The 27001-nt window shown below is 37.6% G+C and overlaps 1 protein-coding gene across 1 annotated transcript; it reads left to right on the plus strand.

Moving 5' to 3' along the window:
• Nucleotides 1-392: 392 nt before the first annotated feature.
• ngfrb (nerve growth factor receptor b) lies at nucleotides 393-24349 on the plus strand. Its single transcript, XM_008437555.1, has 5 exons — nucleotides 393-398; nucleotides 1685-2075; nucleotides 15074-15314; nucleotides 16964-17124; nucleotides 20290-24349. The coding sequence occupies exons 1-5, from the start codon at nucleotides 393-395 to the stop codon at nucleotides 20631-20633; spliced, it is 1143 nt and encodes a 380-aa protein (XP_008435777.1). The 3' UTR covers nucleotides 20634-24349.
• Nucleotides 24350-27001: the final 2652 nt, after the last annotated feature.

Below are 27001 nucleotides of genomic sequence, written 5' to 3' on the forward strand. Positions count from 1 at the left end.
ACAAACATAAACATGCATTGAATAAGTTGATTTTTAGTCAGTGTTTTGCATCAATGAGTTAAGAAAATACAAACCCATTTTCATTGAGGCTCTTTAAATATCTGTATATATGTGTAAATGTCAATTTTAAATTGGCATTTGTGACTGTAGAAAATGCACAAGAAAAATGTTCCCCATGCCCCCTAGGGGGCGCCGTAGAATACGGGTCCTGGTTTTTTATGTATTCTTAAATTATTTAAACTTAAACTCAAGTGCACTTGAAAATAAAACAAATACACACAATATATCTGGCATTTTTAGTGTCACTCTCCAAACCATTCCACAGTTTTATTCCCTGGATTGAGGATTTCTCTGCCCCCTTATCAACTCTCTTTTGGATGTTAGAAGGTAACATGTTGGTAACATGTTGGCCATCATTGACAGCTACCAGACAGGAAATGGTCATCAGAGGAGAGGCAGACCTGCAGCAAACGTCTCAAGGATCAGAATCAACCCTAGACAATCTCTACAACACTGGTTGTCCCAGAAATTTGTGTTTTGATTGAGTCCAGATGTTTTACATGAACCACAGCTGTAGCAGAATTAAGAAAAGTGAAAATAACGTTTTTAATTAATTAAGCTAATAGGGTTGGAAATAACACTTGATTTATTGATTAGTTCAGTCAGTGCAGACACATCATTCTTGAGTATTTCTATCGGTTATTGATCTTGTGCAAATACGATGTAAAACTCAATATTTACCATCATATTTGATATAGAGAAGTTAAATTACCAAACAATAATTGATGCCAACACTGTATTAACAAATAAATAAATGATGAACAAATCAAATCAGTTTGTGTGTCTTGAAAACAGAGATTGCGCATCATATTTGCCTTGCATTCTCTTATAATTTCATTTCTTTTGCTGTTTAGTCTTACATACACACACACACACACACACACACACACACACACACACACACACACACACACACACACACACACACACACACACACACACACACGCAAACACACTCGCTGCTTTTACAAATGGGTCTGTTGCATAATTTAGTGCATTTCCCAGTTCTCTATCCAGCTGAAATACAATTCCATAAACCATGAAGTATCGATTGTAACCTTTGCAGATATGTCTGTCCGAGGATTTCTGGCAGGTGTTCAAAACACATTATTGATGTCATTATCATAAAAAAATAAAAAACATTTATGAAAATATGAAAATATTGCTGCTCACTTTTAGTATGAAAGAAATATTTTCCTGTTCAGGCAGAGAAGTTTATACAGAAACAGTTTTGGGTTTATTAAATGAAGGCAAATGTGTGTTGGGGACTCAAAACTATCAGCGAGTTTTGAACTTGCATGAATTTTATTACAACCACAATCAAAATGGAAGCAACTAAATTTGATTCTGTCTTTATTATTGATTTATTTGATTACATATTTCTGCATATAAACAGAACCGGTTTGTCTTGCACAAAGACAAAAGTATACAAAAGTGTACAAAAATATTGCATTCCCTCACAATAAATTAGCAAATATACCCCAGTCTATTTTGAATACAGTCACAAATGTCAAATATAATGAACTGCTTAAGCTGTTCAAACCTTTTTCTTAACTTTTTGGCTTTTTTTTTCTTAAATGTGTTCCCAAAACTGTTGTGCGTATACTGACATAAAACCAAAAAGGTAATTTTTCCTCCTGCCATTCTTCTTACAGGTGAGACTTTCTCAGAAAACTTCAGCCACACAGAGAAATGTCAGCCTTGTACAAAATGCACAGGCCTGCTCCGCATGGGCACGCCCTGCACCGACACCAACGACGCCATTTGCACATGCAACTACGGCTACTACCACAGCAAAATCACAGATCGGTGTGAAGCCTGCACCAAATGTCCCGAAGGCCATGGCATGCTGTACAGCTGCGGGTCGGACCAAGACACGGTGTGTGAGTCGTGCGACGACGACACTTTCTCGGACCAGGACAGTTTCAGGGACCCCTGCATCCCCTGCACAACGTGTGATGAGGATGATGAGGTGCTGCAGGACTGCAGTCCTGTCAGCGACACCATTTGCCAATGTAAGTCAATTATATTCATTTTTTCTACAATAAATTATTTGAATATACTGTAAAATTGGCCATCTAAGGCTACGTTCACACTGCAACCTGAAGTGACCCAAATCCGATTGGTTTTGTGAAATCGGATTTTTCCAAATAAATGTGAACTGCAAACGACCTGAAAGCGTCCCGTTTGCACAGTAGAGGGCGCAATAACGTCAGTAGAGAGCGTCCTCAGTGTATTGCCAACCGCTCAGTGTTTGCGGAAGTAAACATGGATGCTAACGGTGGAGCATAGCTTACGGTTTTGAAGTTGTTATCCAATCAGAGACAGTATATTAGCAACTTAATCCACATTACAGTCCGCCATGGTTGTTGTTTTTCTTCTCGCTTACGCGTATCAGGGCGCAGAATAGTGACGTTTGTCGAGTATCGGGACCTGGCCGTTCAGATTCAGGTCACATTTGAAAAGATCAGATATCGGATATCCAAGTGGCACGTGTCGCATTTGAAAAAAAAAAAACCTAACCTGTGTTGTTCAGACTGTCGTGAAAAGATCAGATGCAGGTCGATTTAAGGCAAAAAACATCAGATTTGGGTCACTTCAGCCTGCAGTGTGAACGAAGGCTAAAGGTTTTTGCACTCCTGATGACTGAGGTGAGTTGCACAACAAAACACAACTCTACCCACCAAAGAGCAACGATTAAAAAGAAAAAATCATCAAGATTAATAATTCTACCAATGTGTTCTTCATTCACAGAAAATATGTGATTCAGGTATAGAAATGAATGGTCACTACAGAAACCTTTACTGGGGATCAGAGTAAAATCTTTTGAAGTAAAAATATACACTGGAAGATGTCCAGTGTATTGATTAAAAAACTGTAACACTTTGGTTAAAAATCATTTTCTGTGAGAGAACCAAACATTTTTACCAGTTCACATGCAAATATCTATTTGCCTTATTGTTGCTCAGTTACCTTTTCTTATTAGTAATATAACACGTTTTTTCTTTACGACGTAACAACCGACTTGGTATTTTATGCGTCGAAATCTAATTTCAGGATATATCCGTTTATGCAGATGACGAGATTAATTCCCTAGCTTATTTTTCATGTTGATTTATTTCTGCTAAAGTTATGTAGCTACACAAATCGTTGGCTTAGATCATTTAAAATACCGGTCAATTCTGTTTTTTTTATGTTAGCTTATAAACTAATACATATGGAGTTGTTCTGTCTGACCACTAGACACATGTATCAAACTTTTGTGCAGAGTGAAGTTGATTTACTGGGTTCGCTGGCCAGGGTCACGCTGAAGTCAATGGAATATAACTGAGTGCATATTTGCTGAGCGGACAGTTCAATGACTGGACAGATAATTCATCAGCCGCATTATCAGCTCATCTCAGTGCAACACTGTCGGCGTTGTTGGCCTAAATGCCATGCTCAAGCCAGTCTCATTGTCTTCTTGGACTCATCCCCTCGCTAGGAACAAGGGCCACAGTCTTTTTTATTATATATATATTTTGGATTTCGTCAGGGTCATATCTATAAACAGGGCTTCAAATTKTTATTCTTTTTTTTAAAATATCATTGGACCCTGTGGGTATCATGCACCAAATCACAAATTCCTAAAGATCGCAGTCACTTCTCATTCCGATGATCTGATGCCTCCCAGATTAAATCAACGCTTTTGTGAACTGACAATAAGGAGTCTGTTGATTAGCCATGCAAGCGCTCTGAACGACGTGATCACAGAGTTACTCTCCAGCTGAAGGCAGTCTGTTGTTCGACTCTAATGAACTTGTGTGGCCGGTGAAGAGCTTTGGGGATGCACATAGATGCTGTCTTTAATTCAGGGTATGCTTCATAATTTTAACCATTTTTTTAAAAGTCATAATAATGTTTTTGAAAATTGTTGATGCAAAGCTTTTGTTTTGACTTTGGTACTTCCTAGGACTTAAGATCTTGGGTTTAGCCTGCTTTACCCAATTAGGCTCCTTAAAGGTGACAGTAATTATTAAACCAAGCTGAGATGCTGATCAAAAAATGTGAAATAATTTCCAGGGTTCCTATGCAATTTTGATTTTGATAAAAATTTGATTTTATGTATTTTTATTCTGCAATATTTTAAACCTGTAGTGTTTTTTATTTATTCATTTATTTAGTTTTTTAATTTTTTTAATATAATTTTATATTTAACCGTCAATTATCTTGATTTTCAACATTTTAACCATCAGAATTTTGGCTTTGTTGACTGGCTGCTCACTTAAGAATATAAGAAAACATAAATATTGCAGTTTTTAGACGACTTGCAATTCAGGTTGAACTTGTGGTCTTTAAGCTGAATTGGTACTATTGGTACAAGGTGTACCATTTGTACCAAATGTACAAATAGAAGAGATTAAAGTGACTCTTGTTGTAAAAGTTTGTAAGTACAAGAGCTAAAGATTTTGAAAAGGAGATGAGAAAAACAGTGAAATGGCACTAAGCCACACTCTGATCAGCTAAGTTTAGCACCATGTTGTTTCTTGTTTTGTGAAACCAACAATAAAACGATTAATTTAGCAGCTCAGAATGAGTTTAAAAAATATAAATTTCAGTGTCAAAAAGTAGAAAACTTTCAAGAGAGAAATAATTTTTAAGTAATTCACCTCGTGTACAACACATTTTATATAATTTACATAATTTACTTGTGATTAAACTGTAAAATTTGAGTGAGTGGAATGGTAATAAATTGTTTGTCGTCTTCCTGGCTTTAAAAGGAGCTTGGGAAATGGGCCGCAGATGGATTAGGTTATTTGACAAGCAAGCAAAAGTGGAAAAACACGTATTGATGTTTTCCACCAAGTGCCCTGCTACTGTTGGCAACAACGCTTTAACAGCTTAATACAGGCTGTGGTCTCTGAGTGGGAAGCGCGTTTGTCTGAACAACGCACCCAAGATCAAGACACAAGAAGCCAGAACTCCAACGGTAATACATCCCTTCTGATAACAAACCAACTATAGATCATGATGAATGGGAATTAACTGTGATTRTAAGCATGATGTCTTACAGCCCACTGCATATGGGCTTTATTGTCATATCCTACTCCTCCCTCTAACCCAATCATGTGCCTTTTATTTCTAATTTAATCTTTTTAGGGAAGAACACGCGTTATCGGCACTGACGAATCTGTGGCGCTGCCAGATGTCCATATCCATTAATGTTGTGGAGTCAGGCGAAGCAGGCCTGAAGGCTAAACACAGCCAGGAAGGTAACAGGGCAAGCTGTAACTTGAGATACTAGAGACATAGTTTAGCTGTAGGTGGAAAGAACAGAACATCACTTTAATCAGATTATCCTTTGAGAGAAAGCTAGATTTCCTGCTTCTCTGTTTTGATTATACTTAAATTTAGCGTCAAGGGCAAATTTTCCCCTGTGATAATTTAAGATTTGTGCTATTTGGTGGGAAACGCACCCAATTTCCTCCAACTCCTCCGGTGGGATAGCTCATGTTTTGAGTCACACTCACAAAAAATCCTCTGTCTTCATCTTCCTCTACAATACTGAGCAGGCCTTTTCAGRCTAGGCCTCCAGAGTTGACACTTTGACAGCAAGATGGTTATCTTAAGAAGTGTGATATGGCTTCCACTCCTCTGTAGGCCACAGAGCAAGGTCAAAGGTTGAAGATCATGGGAGGCTTGTATTTTAAGAGGGATTATCAGGCAGTGTGAGCTCCCACCAGAGCTGAACAACACGGTATATAATCCGTTCAGGGGTCAAAACATCAAATCAGCAACAGTGGAAATGAGGGTAATTAGGTAATAATTAAAGTAATAGAGCACAAATAACTCAATATATTCACAACTGCGACTCTGATCAATGTTTATAAGATAATTAGTCAAAGCAAAAAAGTGAGGCAGTTAATTTTTTAAGTATAAAATAATGTGGTTTTTTTCTGTAGTATTAATCTTAGAGATTAAATGTCTTATATTTTCTATATAGCATTACAGGATCTAGGGACTCCAGAGGAGCGGTTTCCAAACTTTCCAGCTTCTTATCCATAAAATAAAAATATGAAAGGGTCATGACCCCGACTTTTGGTTGAACATTCAAGCATTTCTACTGTCAGTTAAAAAGTTGCACAACCTGCATCRACAAACAGTATATTGGCCAACATGTTACTTTTATTCACTTTCAGATCTTGTTTGTTTTTTTTAAACTATATTTCTAAAATGCAAGTGATTTCTCATAGTCATCGGACCCCCCAACCTCGGGTCTCGGAACCCAAATTAACGGCTCCAAATTGCAGCTAATTTATGTCTCAAGTTTATTTAYACTGAACTAATTCAAAACAATGTAATCTCAAGTCATTGCAGAGGACAGACTGGTCCAATTTACATCCTGAAAAATGCAATTAAATAAACTCAGTACAATCTATGTCAGTCAACTTACATTCACACTTAATTCCAGTTAACATGAAATATTTRCAACAACAAAAGCAATCGGTTTCAGTTTTTAATTTGAATTGGTAAAAAGTTCCAACAAAATAGCATTGTGTGTGTAGAAAATACAAAACACAAGAGATCACTTTAAACCTAATATTGGAGACCTTCATCTTTACAACTGTTTATTTGGAGGGTTGTGGTTGTTAAAAACATGAGACCTGTTCTTGGTTAATGTAGCAACATTTTGTTTTGCAACAGTGGAAACTTAAGATGATTAGCATCATGTCAAGATGGGGGCAACGCGAGGCTTACTGCCCCCATCTCAGAAATGTCTAAATCCTAAATCAGTACCACTAAGACACTTCTGTTGCATCAACTTGGCCATATTCATACTGGTAGACCTACAAACCATCCAGCTACACAGACAGTGGGACAGTGGCGCCTGCAGYTGTGCGTACYTTTGAGTAAAAATAAAATATAGTTATTGTACTTTATATTGTGTTTCCCCTATGCTATTCACAAGATGGTGGAATAARAGAAAAATGGTMTTTCRTGTCAAAATATTCWGTATGTAGCCCACATCTAGTATACAGGCATATGTCCATCCTAAACCTTATTATAATAGATAATGTTATTGTAATACTTTGTGTATTTGGCGGCTTGGCACTCTTTCTGTAAGCTGAATGTGATCAGGCAGTGAAGCTAGCTAAAAATGAAGAAGTGAACATTAAACCCTCATGCAGTTTTAAGAAGGGTTAAGTGAACCCCGCCTGAACGTTTTATCCTATGCGCAGTSYGCCTGCGCTTATTTTTGAAGCATCCCATCGGTTCGCCATTGACAGACCATGACACCTGCCGTGCACTTCACCTGTGCCACGCTATACTGGGAGAGTGAAACAGTTGAATCCATTCAAAACGTTGGTCAAAAACAGTAGAAATTAAGCAAACATTATCACTTCACCTTGTCCTCTTTCTGGAAGTCTCAGACACACCACCTGAACCTGGGAATCATCATCCTCCTTCTGTAGATCTGTCTTTATTATTTAGTGTAATTTATCAAAAGAAGTAGGCTATGCAGGCATAAGTGTGTGTGTGTGTGTGTGTGTGTGTGTGTGCGTGCGTGCGTGTGTGTGTGTGTGCGTGTGTGTGTGTGCTGCATTTGGACTCATTGGGCGTTGTGTGGATCAGATCTGCTGTTTCTGTGCCATCGCATCACATTGTGACAGCGTTCATGAGGATTAGGTGCAGTGATAGTTTTGTGCGTACCCRCCRATAATATCCTGCAGGCGCCCCAGGTTTCGATAAGTTAAGTGTTGGCCTGACCTAAGAACAATCATGTAGGTGGAACCGAGAGCTGATTTGAAGTAATGCACATTAATTCCACAGAGATTATTTCAAAATACATAATTAATAGGAGTGGGGAGCCATGCTAGCTCGGCGTTCCAAGGCCCTTTTATTGCCATGATTAAAGATGAATGAGTTGTGCTTGAGTTTGACAAAGTATGTGCTGCCCGTTCTTATCAGGCTGAGGTTTTGGCTAACCTCCCTGAAGGACAGAGATGTTCAATGACAGTGTTCTGCCTTGGGATTTTACCCAGAACTGACAGCGCCCATGTGAGCTAACCTTTCACCCAAAGCTAGAGGTTCCTAAAGTTCTGGCTGTAAGGCTGMAAAAACAACACCACATGTGAAATCATTTTACTTGTGCAAAAAAACAAAAGAGGAAAGTTCAAGGGATTCGTTCACCGTGAGTCACCAAAAAACTAAGCCACGTGTGTTTTCTTCCGGGCACCGATACTCAGCACAGATTGAAATCAATAAGATGACTGATTGAACATCACAGATGGAAAGATGAAGGTTTAGAGGAAGGGAGGCAGAAATTGACTGGGTCAAGTCCATTCTGGTATTGAGTTGATAGGTGAGAAGGCCAGGAGCTGTTTCCTTCCTGAATTTGGTTGACCTTAACAATAGACAGCCTGGCCTCTGCAAGCGAGAAAGCAARATCGACTAAGCGGCATAATGCACAGCCTCTCTGACACAAAGAGAGGGACGGGAGGAGAAGGTCAAATGTGTGAAGGATTAAGGTGCATGAAAAGAGCAGAGGAGGACGGATTAGACACAAAACCTCATATCTGTCGTTGGCGGATGTCGTTTTTCTCATTCACTGATTTGTGCACACGAGGCAAACATTACAGACTATAAAGAAGAGGTATTGATCCACAAAATAAATAATTAGATAAGCAAACGCTAACAAAGAAGTGGAACAAATTAAAATGGAGAGATGGAGATTTTTTTCTTTGCTAAAATCACTTCTGGAAAAAATGATTTGGTCCATTATTGTTAGAAAGGTGACAATATTCAAGGGTTAGGATACTTTTTTCATTTCTTTTTGGCAGTTATTTTCTGATTTTTATTACTAGTAGTAATAGTAGTATATTTCTCTAATATCACTTGTTTTAGTTAATCTAGGGCCACATTAATCTTGAGCAGAAGTGGGAAAGAAGAAAAAGAAATAACGAGACATAAATAAATAAATTAAAGAGCTAAAGAATATGGCGGTTTTTAACCATTTATTGATCATTTACAATGAATTTGTAGGCATCAGTTCTGTTGTGATAGTTTTAATGGTTTTAATGTCTTGAATATTATCAATATTACTAATATTACCTATGGGTGCAAATCATTTTTCAAAAGAATGAAGATTTAGTACCTCTTATTCCAGTCAGTATATACAGTTAAGTCCTAAAATATTCAGTGAGACAGGCATCTCTCAAAAGATCACCTCGAAAGTCTGTTTTATGTTTAAAAAATCAGACAAACAAAACAAACCGATTATAATGTGTACAATTTTCATCAAAAATGTATCTGCATTTTTTTTGGTCTCCTAATATAAAATACACTGACATTTATGCTTTTAATAAAAAAAAAAAACATGAATAATCTTTGAATAAATTAGTAAACAAATGTGTCAAAAACTTTTCTTACATTATATATACACATATACAGCTCTGAAAAAAAATATTTTACACATCACTTTAACATGATGCAACTTTTAACTTGTAGGGGAGTCTAGTTATCACCACCAAACAATAAATTAGTGAGATCCTAATGTGCATTTGAAAGGAATCTGACAGACAAAAAACCCTRGGACAAATGGGGGAAACGACAAAAGAACAAAATGCCATGAACATTCCTGATTTTCTGCGTGTAAAACCACATCAACTCCACAGATATGAGGAATCCCCAAACCCACTCCCACTTAACAATTGTCAGTCTTTGTACATCACAGTCCGTCTTTGTGTGGCTTATAGCTTGGATCACTTGTATTGACCTATATCTCAACTGAGCTGGGGTGTACGGCCGCAGCTGACCTCCTCTTTTTTACCCTCTTGATCCTTGCTCCACACAGTATGCACATTGTAACGATGAGGGACSTTTTTAAAGGCGACAACATGTATGCCCCCTGACTCCGTCTCCTAAAGCTGCCAGCCAGCACGCAGGAATTTGCCCTGACATTCCAAGCGGGAAAGTTTTCTGGGGGGTGCAGGGGGGGTGATTTTTGCACGAGCGAATGTGTCGGTGGCAGGGGTGAACACAACAGTCCCTGTGCGCACTCGTGCCGTCAATTCGTTGTCAAAAGTTCAGCACGTTTTTTTTTTCCTCATGAAGATTGAGAGTCTTGTGTTGGTTGAAAGTGTCTTTGTCAAGTCTGGTCCCTTTCACATTGATGTTGTGTTTTATTGTCACATAKATGTCTCCAGTGGAGTTGGTTTAAAGTTGGCATAAAGAGTGACTGTCAATARTAGATGGGTTTTCTGTAGCCTTGTCCACATGTTATTAAAGAAATATCAGTTTTTMTAAACACAAACCCATACAAATCTGTCACTGAGCRTTGCTGTAAACATGCCACACCCATRGAGGGCAGTGTAGCTCAAAGTTAAAAACCTTTCAGCCAATCAGATTGCTTCAAAACAACCATAACTATTTGAAATACTTTTCAGTAGCGTATTAGAATAAAACACAAAAYGGTGTTGATTGGGAATYGTGTCAAAGCAAGTACATAAAACTAACTTTTCTGCAAGATATAGATCAGTGGTTCTTAACCTGGGTTCGATCGAACCCCAGGGGTTCGATGAGTCGGTCTAAGGGGTTCGGTGGAGCCTCTGCCGCGGAGGTTAGTTTGGAATAAGAAGGGTTTGGTCAATGAGCATATGCAACTGGGGGGTTCAGTACCTCAAAAAAGGTTAAGAACCACTGATATAGAAGCTTTTGTAAGACAATAATTCCTTAGTAATAATAAAAAAGTAAACGTTGCACTTGCAGAATATTTCACTTATAACAAGATATTTTATGGTACAATATTAAGGAATTATTTACTTAAAATAATTCCTTATTTTAAGTAAATAAGGAATTATTTACTTAAGTTTTGTCTACTTACAAGTAGACAAAACTACTTGTAAGTTAGTTTTGTCTTATTTCTAGAATACTAAGATTTCTGCACTAGAAACTTGACTGAAACTACTCGGTCAGATTTTGTAGTTCTTGCAGTGAACATTGCGCTACTTGCAAACCTTCTTTTTATTATCTTCAGAGCAAGTGAACTAAAATGTTCCCGTTTATCTTTTCAGTGACTTGAAGCTTTTCTGTTCCACAAATAGACATTGCAAACAATAAAGACTCTCAGGCTTGTGGCTTAAATAGCACATTGATACCACATATATCAAGGAAATCCATCCTCTTAAAAATATTGATATTAAAAAATATGAACTTTGACGGTAAACAGGAGAGAGAAACCGAGAGCTTCACAAACGAAAGAGATGGAAAGCTTCTGAGGGTGGAGAAGGAGAACAGATGCTCAGAATGTGGCTTGGTCGATAAAACCGATGGAGTTACTCTTCTGCACTCTCGGGTTTCCCAAGTTGACCTCTACGAGTGCCGATCACATTCTGCCGCAGAAGAGGCAAACRCACTCATCCACTGGAGCGTCACGCGTGCACACATGGCAGCTTCCCCTCCACAAACATGCACACTTAGAGGTGTGGCTCAAGTATRCGTGTAGAAAATTGAGATGGGTCAAGTAAGCTGGGATCACAGCCAGAAGTCTCAAGGAGAAAAGAGAAAGTTGTGAGAAAGAGCAGATTAAACGAACAGAGACAGCGTTATCTGTTGTTTCTCTTCGCTGCTTGTTTTTCACTCTAGGTTTGTCTTGTTTTCTTGGGTGGGTGCAGCTTATWAAAAAGAAGCCCCTCCTTTCCTTTACATTAAGACGGCAAAGTATTGACACATCAACACCTGTTTGCAAGAGGCTGCAAGCAGCTGGAATTACAAGTTAAACTCAGGTGTGGCCAAATAACATACACACACACACACACACACACCCGTCACACACAAAGCACTCATGCAAGGGTGCAAGGCAACAACAGCATCTTCCTATATAATTACTTGCTTGACAACACACGCAGGAGTGGATTTCCTGCTGCAAGTCGTTATCCGATGAAGCCAGAAGGAAAATTCTTTTAATATTACTAACAATCAGACTTAACCTTAAAAATATGGATTAAAAGGTTTTGTTACTGTTATACTTGGTTTCCAGCTGACAGATCCTGCTAATTTAGAAGCTCTGCACTTTTCAGTTTTAAAATACTTAATGACAAGCTTGGGTTATGTGACGGTGGAGGCGCCTGGAGTCTGAAGCCTCTGGGCTTGATTTGTAGCCTCCTCATTTTTTAAATGTTTAAAGCTGAGGATGTAAGGGACAGTCACACATTACKRAACRGTTTTTCCTTCAGAACCGAACTAATGTTCTGTCTCATAGATCCAACAAGGTGTCCRACGTTCTTCTCAGACTTTTTGATCCATAGTGGCAGGATAACATCACACAGCTAATGCAGATTTGTCAACGTAACAGTCATATAGCTCAGCATAATGGATGAATTGGAATAATGAAAGTCAAACTTGTAAACATGTAATCTAGAAGGTTACACAGCAATAATCTCGTGGGAYTTAGAAGCACGATAAATGAATACAAAACTGACTAAACAGAAGGTTGAAAACTGATAGCAGCACGAGGATAAAATGTAAAGACTGGAAGATGAAGAGAGAYGGTGGGGAGGGGACATTTGTCCTGGACAAAGGACATTTTTGTCAATGAATGGTATCCTGTTCCCTGAGTATATATATCTCCTAGGGGGTAAAAGATAATGGGGTGATACTGGTGCATCTTTTTGTCTTGTGCTGAAGATGCCTGGAATGGGACATGACGTAGTTTCTTCTTAAAATCTAAGCAAATAAATAACCAAAACAGAAACATACAGATYATTACAGATTCACTCAATTCAAAACGACAGTCTAAACTTTTATTGACATTAACTCAATACATTTTAAACATAAAACTTAACTTTGATCTACTATAGAGTACTTTAATGCAAACACACTCAGTTCACTCCTGGGGGGTGTTGACCTTTTGGTCGGAAGGCGACCCCCACCTCAGTAAATCGTAGCTGCTGAGTCATAGCTACTAGAAACCGCGGAGCGCTGCACTGATGAGCCGTTTACAGATATTTTTAACACTTTGCTTGAGACGTGCCATTTGTCAGACTGTTGTAAATCCTACACCTAAAATAATCACAGCACACAGGACCGAATGCCCACATGGAAGCTTAGAGACTTTAATAATATGGTTTCTGTGAAGGTATGTAATTCTTGAGCTAGCTGAATGCAGTTGGTATGGGGGAATTTTTCTGTCATAATTCGAGAGCACACATTTTCAATTCGAAAGCAGAATTTCATGTCTTTTGTACTCAAAATTTCTGCTCTCTTTCAAATATTCACTGTCTTTTCTCAAACCCGTCTCCTCGTGCTCAAARCGTGTCTCTGCTCGAATCAAATCTCCGCTTGCAAACCTCTCTGCTCGCTTGCGAATTATTTTCTGCTCGCGCTTGGAACAAAAACACACKGTTGCCTGGCAACCCCTAAGCCAATAGAATGAAAGTGTTATACTGGGTGCGTTTGTAGTCACACAGGCACTCCCACTAGAAGGAAACAAAYGCACCCAGTGTAACACKTCCATTCTATTGGCTGAGAGGTTGCCAGGMAACGCTACTTTTTGTTCCAAGTTAGCACAGAACGATTYGCAAGCGATCAGAGGGGTTTGCAAGCGGAGATTTGATCCGAGCAGACACTTTTTGAGCGTGAGGAGAAAGATTTGAGAAAGCACAGAGAATATTTGAAAGAGGGCAGAAGTTTTGAGTACGAGAATTACATGTTTTGAGAAGAAAGACATGAGGTCCTGCTTTCAAACTGAAAATRTGTGCTCTCATGTATAGCAGAAAAATTCCSCCATAAATGGGTTATTTAACAAATGCTAAACAGTCAATAGTTCTGTAAGTGGAGCAGCAAAGGAAGGAAGAGAAAGATACCTTTTATAAGTTATGAATACCCAAATCTGATAACAAAATTAATTGATTTGCAGCGTGTTGAACACCAATAAAAGGTGCCTCAGTTTTGCTGAGGTTTTAGACTTTAGCATAATTGTTCAGCAAGGTTGTCATAAGACTCGGTTGGAACAAATAAAATAGCCTTAAGAACGGTTTCCAATCCCTAACAAGTAGGAAAGTGTTGGCATTTCCACAAAGCACTTTTCTCATCCCTGGAAATTCCTTTGCCAAAAGCTCCACAGCAGCTCACCGCATCGTCTTGTAAACGTTTTCACCTCCTYTGTGAAAAATGGACGCTTTGCACTCAGCAGCTCTCCTGAGGTATTTAGAGCCCTTAGAAGCCAACACGCTGATTTCCTGTTAATGATGTGAGCAAGTGTAAGTAAGTGACAGGCGAGGATAGGTTTCCATATYCGCGGTGAGGAGGGAACGTSTCCGCTAATGGTCGGAGGAATGCGGGCAGGACTGGATGGACAAACCTGCTCTTACGCTCATTAATGGTTCCTCTGGGATTTGGGGGAAATGACCGTGATGTGGGATCCGATGTGTGTCTGCATTTAGAGCTATGAAGGATAGAGGCTGAAAAAAAAAACAGGAGCTTGTAGCATTTATATCTTCAATCTTGTGTGTGATATTTAAAAGCATGTTGCTCCATCTGCCGCAACTTATGAAGGAGCAAACACTGTCAAGGTACAATCCTTATAAATAAAATATATTATGACACAATACAGACAAACAGTTTCTAGAAAATCAAACATGCAGGCACTGATCATGTGATTCTTGTTTTTTTGTGTATTAATTTAGTAGAAAATGATTTTTAAGACTCATATTTTCTAACGTTTTCTGGTATTTTGATCCAGTTGTGAGAAGCCGTCACTGATAATGAGTTCTGAATAAAAGTACAACGTCTGAGACCAGAGACTTGCAAACATGGTCAAGCACYAATTCAAATATCAGTAAATGTTTATAGCCTGGAGAAGCTGGCTGTAGATCAAACAGAAAGCTGAAAGGAGGAAGAGTATTGGAGTGACACTTAGCAGGCAGCCAAAAGGAGCCAAACAAGCTAAAGCCTGTCACTGGAATGCTGCTTTTCTACTGCAGTTATGATACTTAAAAATAAAACCTTGTTTATATGTGGTTGTTTTTTCCAGCAAACTACCAAAATTCCACACCTGATGGTAGTTTCCCAGTGACATTTGAGGAATACAATCCACTAGAAATCCTCCCACCAGAGGCGCCTAGTCCCAACACCACCACCACCACCACCACCACCATAAATGGAGACTCCAAAGAAAGGCTCTACCAGAGGATTAATGACAAACTCATCCCCATCTACTGCTCCATCCTGGCAGCTGTCGTCGTGGGTCTTGTGGCCTTCATCATCTTTAAGAGGTGAGTACTCCGTGGTTGAAGATGTCATAAAGAATCCWACAAACAAAGCAATTGCGGGGCTTCAGATGACTCAGCACAACGTCACCCAATGCAGATGGAGGGCAGGAAGTAAATKCAGCCCATTTACTTCTGTTGATCCAGCTTCAAAATGCCTAAAGTCTGAGTCCTCTACGGTTGTTCCAACCGTTCTAATAGAAAGATAAAAGTTATTTTYGTGGTCACAAGGGAGTTMATTTTTAAAAACTTACTGAAAAAAGAGGAGAAAATTGGATCAACAATCTACAGCTAAAAACAGGAGGTGTGGAAACTAACAGTGCCAGAGTTTGCAGTGACCACTTTCTAACAGGTAACCATCGGATCRTTTAAATTGTATTTTCAGATACTTTATTGGACAGCAAGACAAGCATTCATATGTAAYGTAAGATACATTATTTTTATGCCCTAGCTTGGTCAAAAGCTAGGGTTGGTTGTTTTCTGTAGATCGCTGCGAACCGTCGACCTTCACAAACGCAGTATGACTCAACATTAACACACAACTCCAGCAKGAATTTGGGTTTACAGAAGCTAAATAAATAATTTACCAGGAGATCTAAGCACATAGAAATAACACGAGTTAGCTTGTTGTCAGCATTATCATCATAAACTAATTCCTTAAAATAGCACAACTCACCCAGCAGAAACAAGTTTAATGCTTCTTGTGATCCTAAATGATTGACCCAACCTGAAACTAAATAATTGTATGCTTCAGGCTTTTCAAAGCTTTCATCTGGCTCGTCTTATAATATGAACTTTGCATCTAGGCAGTCAGTTATGTTGTTCGTCTCGATGCCGGATAAATCCTCAAGATTATATGAAAACTCTTTTTTTTTTACATAGACAATATGGACCATGACCTAAATAATTTTTTTCAAGATGCCTCGTCAGTTTCAGCCCATTTAGGGGATTAGCTACTCGTGATCCATTTTGCTCTGTTTTGAACAGGAGAAATCCACTTCCTGACCCCCATCTGACTTTTGCACATCATCCAGGCCACGTGTCTAAAACCAGCAATATAATGAATCCATGAAGATTCAACTTAAGTCTTTAAATAAATGTTGAACTCACTGGATGTAAAATATGGTTGTTGCAGTTTTTTCATATTTAATGAWATCGTCTGTTGCTACATTTCAATATGGCAGCAATCTGCTTGTTTTATGGGTTACAGTATCCATTCCTCCCATAAATGTTGCATGCACAATATGTTTAGGTATTAATGTTGTATTAGTGGGGCACAATGACAATGTTTACCACTGTATTAAAGTCCTGGTGCATACTTTTCATARTATTTTAGGTTTCAGTTTGTTTGCTTTTAGAACAAACTTCACAGAAAGAAACTAGGAAGTGAATCCAACAGTAACTAATAATAACTAGACACAAGAAATAAACATAATTAACTAGAAYCACTAACAAAGGACTAAAGAAAAACAGGAACAATAATGATCTAACAAATTAACATGAAATAATAATAAAACTACAATCAAACTACATTTACAACCCGGAGAAGTGAATYGAGTGTTGTAAGCAGGCAGGTGCTGCATTTTCTCTCCGTCTTYGTCCCACAAAGCAAAATTCAGGGTCATCCTTTTTGGCTTGCACTGATTTTCCTTCAGGTGGAACAGCTGTAAGCAGAACAAACAAGGAGCCAACAACTGCACGACCAACCCGAACCAGACTCCGTCTCCGGAGGGGGAGAAGCTCCACAGCGACAGCGGCATTTCTGTGGACAGCCAAAGTCTGCAGGAGCAGCAGGGACAGACTCAGTCACAAACAGGTAACATTCACTTAAAAAAACAAAACACTACCTCTATTTAAAGACATACACACTGTAAAACATCTGAGGCGCATTTAGTTGTCTACTGTCTTCTGCTCTTTAAGTCAAACAAGTTTAGCGAGTTTTAGATTTTGAACCTAAATGTGTGAGTTTGTTTGGTTGTACAACACTTCAGCTTAAAATGACCAAAACCCACAACAGTAAACATACTGTTTCTTACTTATTACATAAAACACAAAATTATTAAACAAACCTTGGTTTATGCAAATGGGGCAGCTGTTGGTGTAGCGCTGAGCTAACAGATTTAGCTTTAMCTGGCAGCAAACGGAGAGTTTGAGAGATGATGTTGTAAGATTGTTAGATCAATAAGAGGTTTTACCAATTACTGAACACAAGGAACTTATTGCCAATTGTGTGTGGTAAGGTTTGAAAGTTCAAAGCCTTTTCAAACAGRCCTCTCAGTCTGACAGGAGAGGAAGTGAGGAAACAGGAAGTGACATGACTTGCTGTCACTCTTKACRTACACTTCAGGGKAGCARCATCAATGCAATTTGGTARCCAGGTTATTAATTTTGTCAATCCTCCAAGAGTTGAATAAAGTTTAMATTTTAGGTTAGCACTTAAAAAAACTGGAAGAAGAAAAAGACAGGAGTGGGAAGTATTTCCCAGAATGCTTAGCGGCATGTTTTTGTATCCTGAGGTAGAAATGCGTTGCATTGATGGGACTCTGGTGTTTTATTAAGGCAAATGTTTATTTTGAGACTGATGTCCTGTTCACACTAAATGTTTCTGAGCTGAATTCATTGTGATTTTTAATAAAATTCTTTATCAGAGCAGAAATTTTCTTTATGCAATTTCAAATAAGAATTTACATTAGTAAAGTAAAATATTTTAACTTGATATTGTGATAGAAAATAACTGCTAAATATGTTCTCTTTAACCAGGTGAGGGCAGTTTTTCTTATTGTGAAATAATTATTTGGTTTAAATTGCAGCATTAAGTTAAAACTCACAATTCAAAGTAAATGAATCTAAAAAACAATGTTTCGACAACTTATCTTTTGGTGTTAAATCAACCAAAACATGATTTAAATTGCATTTTCAAGGCAGCAGGTGGACTTTCATTTCAAAATTAAACCACCTTTAAATGTTTTACAGTGTAGTAATTACAAAACCACAGTGAGTGCATTGCATGCAGACATGTTTTAATTTGAAAACATCCATTAGTTTTTCTCTGAACTGTTTCTCCAGAGGAATTTTCCCTCTGGAATGAACCATCTGAAGCCGTCACCAACTCCATGTTAACAATGACCTTTGAGACTCTAGCAAATCAGCAGAGCAGGGCTAGAAAACTGATAGTGTTTGTTTTCAGGGCAGTTCATGCTGCTGCTGCTGCTGCTGCTGCTGCTGCTGCTGCTGCTGCTGCTGCTGCTGCTGCTGCTGCTGCTGCTGCTGCTGTAAAGTCCTGACAAACCGGCTCAATCAATCAATCAATCCAATTTTATTTGTATAGCACATTTCAGTAGCAAGGCATTTCAAAGTGCTTTACATAATTAAAATAAAAACAGCATGTGACAGTGAACAAACAGAAAGAAGACAGAGTATTGAAAAATAAAGGTTAAAAAAGTTAAAAACATCAAAACCCGCACCCCTTGTAGGACTTCAGTTAAACGTCTCACACCTCAGAGTTTTAGTTAAGATGTCATTTAACAAGGATTCTCWCACCCGTAGATATAGATTCGTTTAACTGGGACGTTTTCCGGGGGGGCTTTACAWAGACAGTGTGAAAGAGAAATAAAAAGAAATTAATAACTAGATGAAAAGTAAAGATAAAAACATCAAAGACATCAAAGCAGCTCAACACAATTTATGGATTTCAAAGCATCTGTTGAGTATTTAAACAGCATTTCCTGCATTTTAAGTTGAAGGAAACATTCGCAATCAGTGCACAAAGAAACATTTTAACACAAAATAAGAAGTGTTAGACTTTTTTTTTATTATTTCATGTAGGTTTTTCTTCTGCTTGTATGAATAAACAAGGAGGCTCCTTTAGATATCTTCCATGATCATTAAATCGTAACGTCCCTTTAAGGAGCCATTGCTACTTGCCAAACTGCTTCTTGCAGCAGACAGTGTTTGGATTGTTATAAGGGAATTTTTCCCCCCTCTGTCGTTTTGGTTAAAAAGAAAAAATAAGTCACATTTCAAAACTCAGCTTTTTATAGTGTTGTGTAAAAGAGAACAGTTTTTGCAAAAGTCATGCTTTGTTGTGGAAGTTGGCGGAAGAAAAAAAAGGTTTTATAGCTGTGTCTAAATCCATAAATATTGTCTCCGATATTGATCTAAATTATTGAAGATTAGATATTTACAAATACAAAACGCCATTCAGAGAAATGAATGCCATGTGGGTCCTTGAAAATAGTAACACTCAGAGTTGGTTAGGAATATTTACTCAATTGCATTTACTTGAGTAACTTTTTTGAAAAAATTTACTTTTAGGAGTATTTCTACTATGCTGCACTTTTGAGTGATTTTATTATGAAGTATTTCTACTCTTACTTGAATAAAATTTCTGAATTTTCTACCCACTGAATGAAAAACAAACGTTTTAACCAAAATTTCACCAGACACAGACACACAGCTGCAGTCCTTGTTAAAGTTTTATGAGTTTTTTTATTGAAAGAAACTGATTTAGAAAAATTTATTTAGCCTGATTTTATTATTTGAATTATGAAATTTTTGTCCTTAAAATACCAACATTTCCACTGAACTTTATATTTTGGTCAGTCTGATTATGTAATTATTGAATATAAATGATAATTTACTCAGTAGACTTTTTAACAGATACTTTTTTACTCTTGAGTCATTTCTTAGACAGCTACTCTTACTTTTACTTGAGTAAAAATATGTTGAAGTAGTACTACTCTCACTTACAGCAGAGAAAAATATTACACTGTATTTAATCAGTAGTGCGATGTAGTTTGCAGGGAAAAACACAACTTCACATCTCAGAGCTGCTGACGAGCATCAGAGGCAACAACAGACATCTGCCATTTGAATTTTTGAAGAGGACTTGCATAAAACCTGTAGAATTTGGGTAAAAAATTTCCATCAAATTTCCCAGTAATTCAAAATAAAATAAATCGTGCCTAATTTCTCCCTGCAGTTGTGACCATCGACGAAGAACCATGTCTGCTCCTTCCTCTCCATACCAGGGAGAAAGTGGAGAAGCTGCTTTTCCAGGGCAGCGAAGGGGAAAACTGCGACCACATGCAGGACAGCGACTGGTGCAACCTGGCAGGCCTTCTCGGATACGAGGAAGAGCGAATCGCGACCTTCCAGCAGGAAGAGCATCCCGTCCGAGCGCTGCTGTCCGATTGGGCGAGGAAGGACTGTGCAAGCGTCGACGCGTTGTGCACAGCGCTCCGCAAGATCAACCGTAACGACATCGCGCAAAGTCTGGTGCTCAGCCCAAGCGGCACAAAGCCCACTGCTACCTCTGTGGTGTAGCGTCTCTCCGTTCCTGTCTGAAACAACTTAACACCTGGACCTTAACATTCAAATATTCCAAATACAGCATCTTAGATTATTCCACATAATTCCTGCTGCAGCTGCCTGACACAATATCTTTATGATGCAAGTCAGAGAGATGATCCTGGAAACCCCTTTAATAAATCACTCCGAATCTAAAATAAATGAGCAAAACAAAGCAAAGTTAGGTTTTCCAAATTACTTAAACTTGCAGACAATGGAAAATTAAAGCAATTTAAAATTAGGAAAGGCACATTTCATTTTAAATCACGGGGACATCAGGTTTAAAATCCTCTGACTGAACTCGCCATGGAGCAGTTGTCTGCTTTGAACACAAACTTTTGTGGATAACTTCCTGTTAGTTTCTTTCTGCTCCTTTATGTCTCTTTATCTTCACATGTTTGTATTTTCTGTGGGCCTTCCACTTATTACACTGTCTTTCTTTTTATGTTACCAAAGAAGCTGAAGTGTTTTTCAGACCCAACCTGTTCAGCGACATTATTTACATGCCCTGTCAGACTTTTTGAACTTATCGTGACACGTGTCTTGCGTCTGTAACTACTGTGCCTGTTTCTTCCACTGGATGAAGAAGTATCTGGATCGACAGCCTGAGGCGGTTCTAATGGACTCATTTAAAATGAACCTGCTTCCTCGCTCCCTTATTATTATTAGTAATAGATAAAAGCGCAAAGCAGCAGTGCATGAGGATGTCATCTCTACGTCTCTCCACCTGTTTCTGCCGACTCTTGTTTTGTTAATTCTCCCTGAGGCGCTGTGAAAAGTGCAACCTGTTGGCATGTAGGCCTCGGCTTGCTTTTAACCGCTCAAACACCATTCCAGTATCACAGTTTCTCATCCTTACCCTGAAAATGATAGAGACTCTGTAAAAATCCTATGTACTATATTTACATGACAAACAAGTAGATACAAATGTAGATTTAGTTGACGTACATACACACCTACAGTCTGTAGCCCTGCATGCATGTACTGTGCTCAACAACCAAACATTTGCATTCAAAGTTGATGATGATAAAACAAGAAAAACATTATATTCTGCCACATATATGGCATGGCGCACTCAAACGAGGGACCACATACTGTTTATTGTTCATATTTGTGACAATTTGTTCAATGATCTCTAAAGTCTAGTTGCTTTTGTCGGCAACAGGCAGGAAATAATGCTGACGTACTTATTGCTTTGTTTTTTACGAACACATAGCTGACTCAAGACGTACAGCTGCAGCCTACAATATATTTACAACTTCCTCTGGCTTGACATTTTGCTCTACACCTAGCACTTTTGTGCGTCTGGTTTACATTCAAAGTCTATGTTGAGGCGCATCGAGGACGCGTCAAATTCGCTCTAGCCGTTGTTTTCTGCTGCTGGCCTATTGTTTGGACGCTAAGGTTGCTCTTGACGTGTCAAACGGTTCCAATCGCGACAGGATGGGACCACGACGCACGTAGACTTGGAATGTAAACCAGACCCGCCTGATGCTCCAAACACGTTTGGTGTGAATGCACCATGACTTCAGCATTTTCCTCTGTTTGATATGAGCCGTTAATAATTTGGTACAAACTTAAGAGGTCCTGCAGCCAAGACAGTCTCTCTTTTCACTCATTTTAAACCATCAGAAACACTTCTCCCTCCGCCAAATAAACCCCAAATATCTCGAATCTAGAGTAAAATTCTCAGGGACGTTAACTGAAATCTCAAACGCTCGACAATTGAATAAACACGCTCCGACGTGACAAAAGAGGCCATTATTCTCGCGACTGACGATCCTTAAAGCTGATTAATTAGACGCAGAAACTGGTCAGAAGAAAAGGAAGGAAAAAAGAGGAGAGTTTCACTTCTTCTTTGTTTGGAACAATGAACGGCGGATAAAAGGCAGGCCAGCTGAGACAAAAGTCACAGGATGCATGAGAGAAACTGAGACGTCTCAGATTACTTCAATCAATGCAAAGGAGAAACCCAGGCCTATACGTTAAACAACCTGTTCAGATGTAAGCATGTTGATTCCTTTTTCTGTTTATTTGAATTTAAGAAAACATTTTCTTCATCTCGTGTTATATCTTTTTTTTGTTTTTTTTTACTATTATATTACATTTTTTTGTTCACCAGAAAACACAAACGCAGAGCTAACTCACCCGACTCTCCAACTCGAAGCACATATTACTATTATTCCCTTGTACACGGAGCATATTGCTGTTGTATTACTTTATATGAAGGTATTCTTACTACTACTAGTACTTCTAACAAGCAATTTTTAAACGGTATTACATTTCTGTTTTTGATTGCAGCACTTAAATGTGTAATCATTTATGTTTTATGCATCACAAGTGCCTGGGAACTATTTCAGGTGTATGTTGGTGTTGTACATTTACTGTGTTAAGGAATTTGTAAGTGTAATTCTAGGTTATTTTACTTGTAAATAATTTGTCTTTATCTTTTATTTGTAGTTTTGTTGAAGCAACAGTGTATAGTGTAAATGTAAACAGGGCTTACTTTCTTATTGTCAGTGCTGTCCTTGTTTATCTAAGGAAATAGCAAAAGGAAATCGACTTAATTTATAATTATTGACCATCAGGTATCTTAAAATTAAGAAGACAAAAATGAAAGTTAAGTCTGAAAGTTATCAGGTGTTTGTTTTAGCAAATAAATCTTACACCTGTGGTTTACCATATTTTATGCATAAACACACAAAGAAGAGAAATTTCACAATAAAAGAGCAACAATTTCTCATAAAAAGCCTAATGAAGCTAAATGAGGCATTTCTGTATGACCCTATTAGTGCCATATAGTGAATTTTGTTTAATTGTGAATAAGTTATGAGAGGAGATGCATGCATCACTTTTAATCTCCTGAAAATCTGCAATTATAAGTTTGTTAATGCAACTGCAGGGAGGCATGGATGTGAACTATTTATGCAAATTTTACTACTTTATTCAATGTCCAAATTGAAAAAGCAAGCCTTCTTTTCCCCTAAAATAAAAAAGTATTTTATCATTTATGTCCAGATGTGGTCGTCTGCAAAGGTTTTCAGTTCTGGTGCTTGTGTTGTAGTATTCACACATGTGCACTATTACAAGCTGTAGCATAAAAAAATTGTCATAATATTACAAATAAATTACAAAACATTCCCAGACCAGGGTATTTGAAACATTTGCACCAGCAAAAGCATAACTCAGTTTAAGCCTCCAGTTGAGCTACAATAAAAAATGCATTATTCTACCAAGAGAAATTTTTGTTATTGATACTTATATTTAAGGGATTTCTCATCCTCATACTGATCATCTGTTYGTTCTACATGTATCTTGGTTTATCTAAATTATGTCAAACAACATAAATGATTTTTTTTTCTCGCTTTTTCTGCCTAAGACGCTGGTCTACCTGTACAGTTGAAGGTGAATGTGACGATATTGCACTTGAGACACAAGTTACAACCTAATTATGCAAAAAGGGACTGATAAATATAGGTTGGAGTGAGAGAGTAAGAGTGAAAAACTGTTTTGGGTAAAAAAACAAACAAACCCTGATGGTAAACAGTGATGAGAATGACAGTAAACCAGGACTGAATTGTACAGAAACGGTGAATGTTAAATGTATACTCACACATATACTGTCCTATACTGAATGTGAATTTGCTTTAAGTTCTACAATAGACAAGCAGTAAATAAAGCTCTTTAATTCACTCATGCTCTTTATTGATCCAACATAATACAGATGAGTGTGTCAAATTACAAGCTTCACACAACGAATAATTAAAGAAGACGAGAAAAAAATATGTGAATATACAAAAAAAAAAAACTCAGATTTTAGTGAATTTAGAAGTTATTTTTTGGATTGCAACACTTTTATTTTCCACTCTCTTTTTTTGCCTTATAGTTAGCTAACAACAACAAATATTTTTCAAATTTCCAAGGTTAAGCTGAACTCAAATGTTTTTTGTAACATAAAGCTCTGGGGAAAAAAATGTAAAAACCACTTAAAATGATCAGTTTCTCTGATTTTACTCTTTATTTGTACATATCTGAGTAAAATCAACATTGTTCTTTTATTCTACAAACTATTGACGACATGCAAAATTTTTGGATTTATTTGGTCAAAATAACAAAAAGGCTGCAGAGTTTCAAACATAAAATAATGCAAAAAAAAACAAGTTTATATTCATTTAGAAACAACAACAACACTAATGTTTTAACTCAGAAATCGATATTTGGTGGAATAACCATCAGGTTTCTAATAGAGTTCAGTGCAGAGGGCTCTTCATTTTTTCCAGAGCTAAATATTTATTATTTTATTATGAATTCTTACTGGATATGAAAACAAAATAAGATATCTTGAAAATTGGTTGGATATGAATTTGCAGAGAAATCAATACAGAAAAATGCAAAACCAACAACTCCAGATCAACATGCATTAAAATGCAGTTCTTAAACATCATTATTTATAAGTGGATATGGATATATACTAAACAAAAATCCTTACTTTTTAAACCAGGTTTTATTTGAAAGAGATTTGCCTGCAGCACCAGAAAGGCATATTCCTTCATTCTAACTAAACAGAGGAAGAGTAATTGTTTAATGGAGTAACGGATTTAAAAAACAAAAGTTTGTCTTCCTCATCTCATCAACCCGACTGCATGTTGGAATCGGTAGCCCTGCTCTATTGTGATAGCCTGTCAGCGCTGCTTCCTTTGTCTGACGAGTGATACGGAAAACAAATGGTGCATGAAAAGGCAGAACAGATGGAGCTTCTACCAAGAGTAACGAGTTTTCACTGGATAAAAAAATAACACAAGACGTCACGACATACTTCTAATAAAAATAAATAAACAGAAAAAGGGTAAACCCTTATTTTCACAAAAACTATAGCAACGACATAATGATTTATTGATTTTATGATTACATTGATTTTGTGTCAGGTGAAATTTATCTTTTATTTATTTGATTAAACTTGTGTTTTTCATGGTAATAGTTCTGGTAGAGTAATGACATTCATCTTGCAGCATTTTGTAGATGCAGTCAGAGAATATTAGATTTGTAAAGCATTTTTACACATTTTTCATGTAAACTCAGACTTCTTCAGAATGTGGAGAACAATTAAGCATTTTGGGTAAATATTTAATTACAAATCAGAAAATCTCACTATAAATCAATGACAGATATTTTATATTAATATGCATTTTAGGGAAAAACAAAATGTACAAAAAAACAATGGAAAGTACTAAGGGCACAAGGAATGAAAAGGAAAGGAGAGAATATACAAATATTTTGTATTTTGTAGGAAGTACAAATCTTTTCTGTACTTTTATTTTCTTTTTCTAATCATCTGGAAAAAAACTGAAATCCTCTCAGAAAGTCTTCCAGATTGGAATCTCGATTTATTGAGCTATATCATCCAAATCTCATCTTACTTTTCTCATTTCTGATTATTTACAACATAATTAACATTCATGTATGTTACACAACTTGTACATTATTATTTCCCACGAATAAAAATTAGATTTATATTTGAGGTAAGGTATATTTTCACAAGTCTCAAGCTGTCAAAACTGGTCTCAAACAATGGTCTTAAAACCAATTTTACAAGCTCCTGATCCGCATAAATCTGGTGTAAAAGTCTCTAACCTGTACTCTGTAACCTCGCTCCACCTTGATCTCTCTCAGCTTGTTCAGATCAGAAATGCCATAAGCAGGTCGTAAAAYGGCCCCAGCATCCAATATCAGTTTCCAAGTGACCCCTTCCCCAAATGGAAAACACATTTCCAAGCTAACTGCTGCCCCCCAGTGAGCCKTTAGCGGGAAACGCTCCACGTGTGAAGGGATCCATGTGTGCAGATGTGACATGCGGTGGTGAAAAGGCGATAAGTCAGCCTGAGGTGRGGTGACCAGTTAGATATGGAGTGAATGTTAAAGAGAGGGAAGAAAAGACARACTGCGTCGACAAGTTAACTTTCTGCAATGAATCAAAAGAACGGGACTTTGAGTTTGGAAGATCACAGGGACATTAGAGGAAATAAAGGCGTTACAGACGGGAATGTGCCGTTTGTCAAGCAAACGCAATAAAGTCACGAGTACGAATGTTGTCAGTGAAGTTTATTTGTACAGCASATTTCAGCAACAAGGTCCTTTCATCATAAAAACATCAAACTACAACATTAACAAGTGTGGGGATCTTATGATCTTAGAAGATCATAATGAAGAATTGTCTGCATTTACTCTAAATCAGGAGAGTCAAACTCATTTTCATTTTGGGCCAAATCAAAAATCTGAATGTTCTTAAAGGGCCAGTTGTGCCTGAATGCATTTTAAATCCTTCTACAGCAAAACTTGCTGTAGAA

The sequence above is a fragment of the Poecilia reticulata genome, linkage group LG19 (assembly GCF_000633615.1).
Source record: "Poecilia reticulata strain Guanapo linkage group LG19, Guppy_female_1.0+MT, whole genome shotgun sequence".
Taxonomy (NCBI): Eukaryota; Metazoa; Chordata; class Actinopteri; order Cyprinodontiformes; family Poeciliidae; genus Poecilia; species Poecilia reticulata.

Coding starts and splice junctions, on each gene's coding strand:
- ngfrb (XM_008437555.1), top strand. Junction 2,076..15,073: donor CAGCGACACCATTTGCCAAT/GTAAGTCAATTA, acceptor TGTTTTTTCCAG/CAAACTACCAAAATTCCACA. Junction 17,125..20,289: donor ACAGACTCAGTCACAAACAG/GTAACATTCACT, acceptor TTCTCCCTGCAG/TTGTGACCATCGACGAAGAA.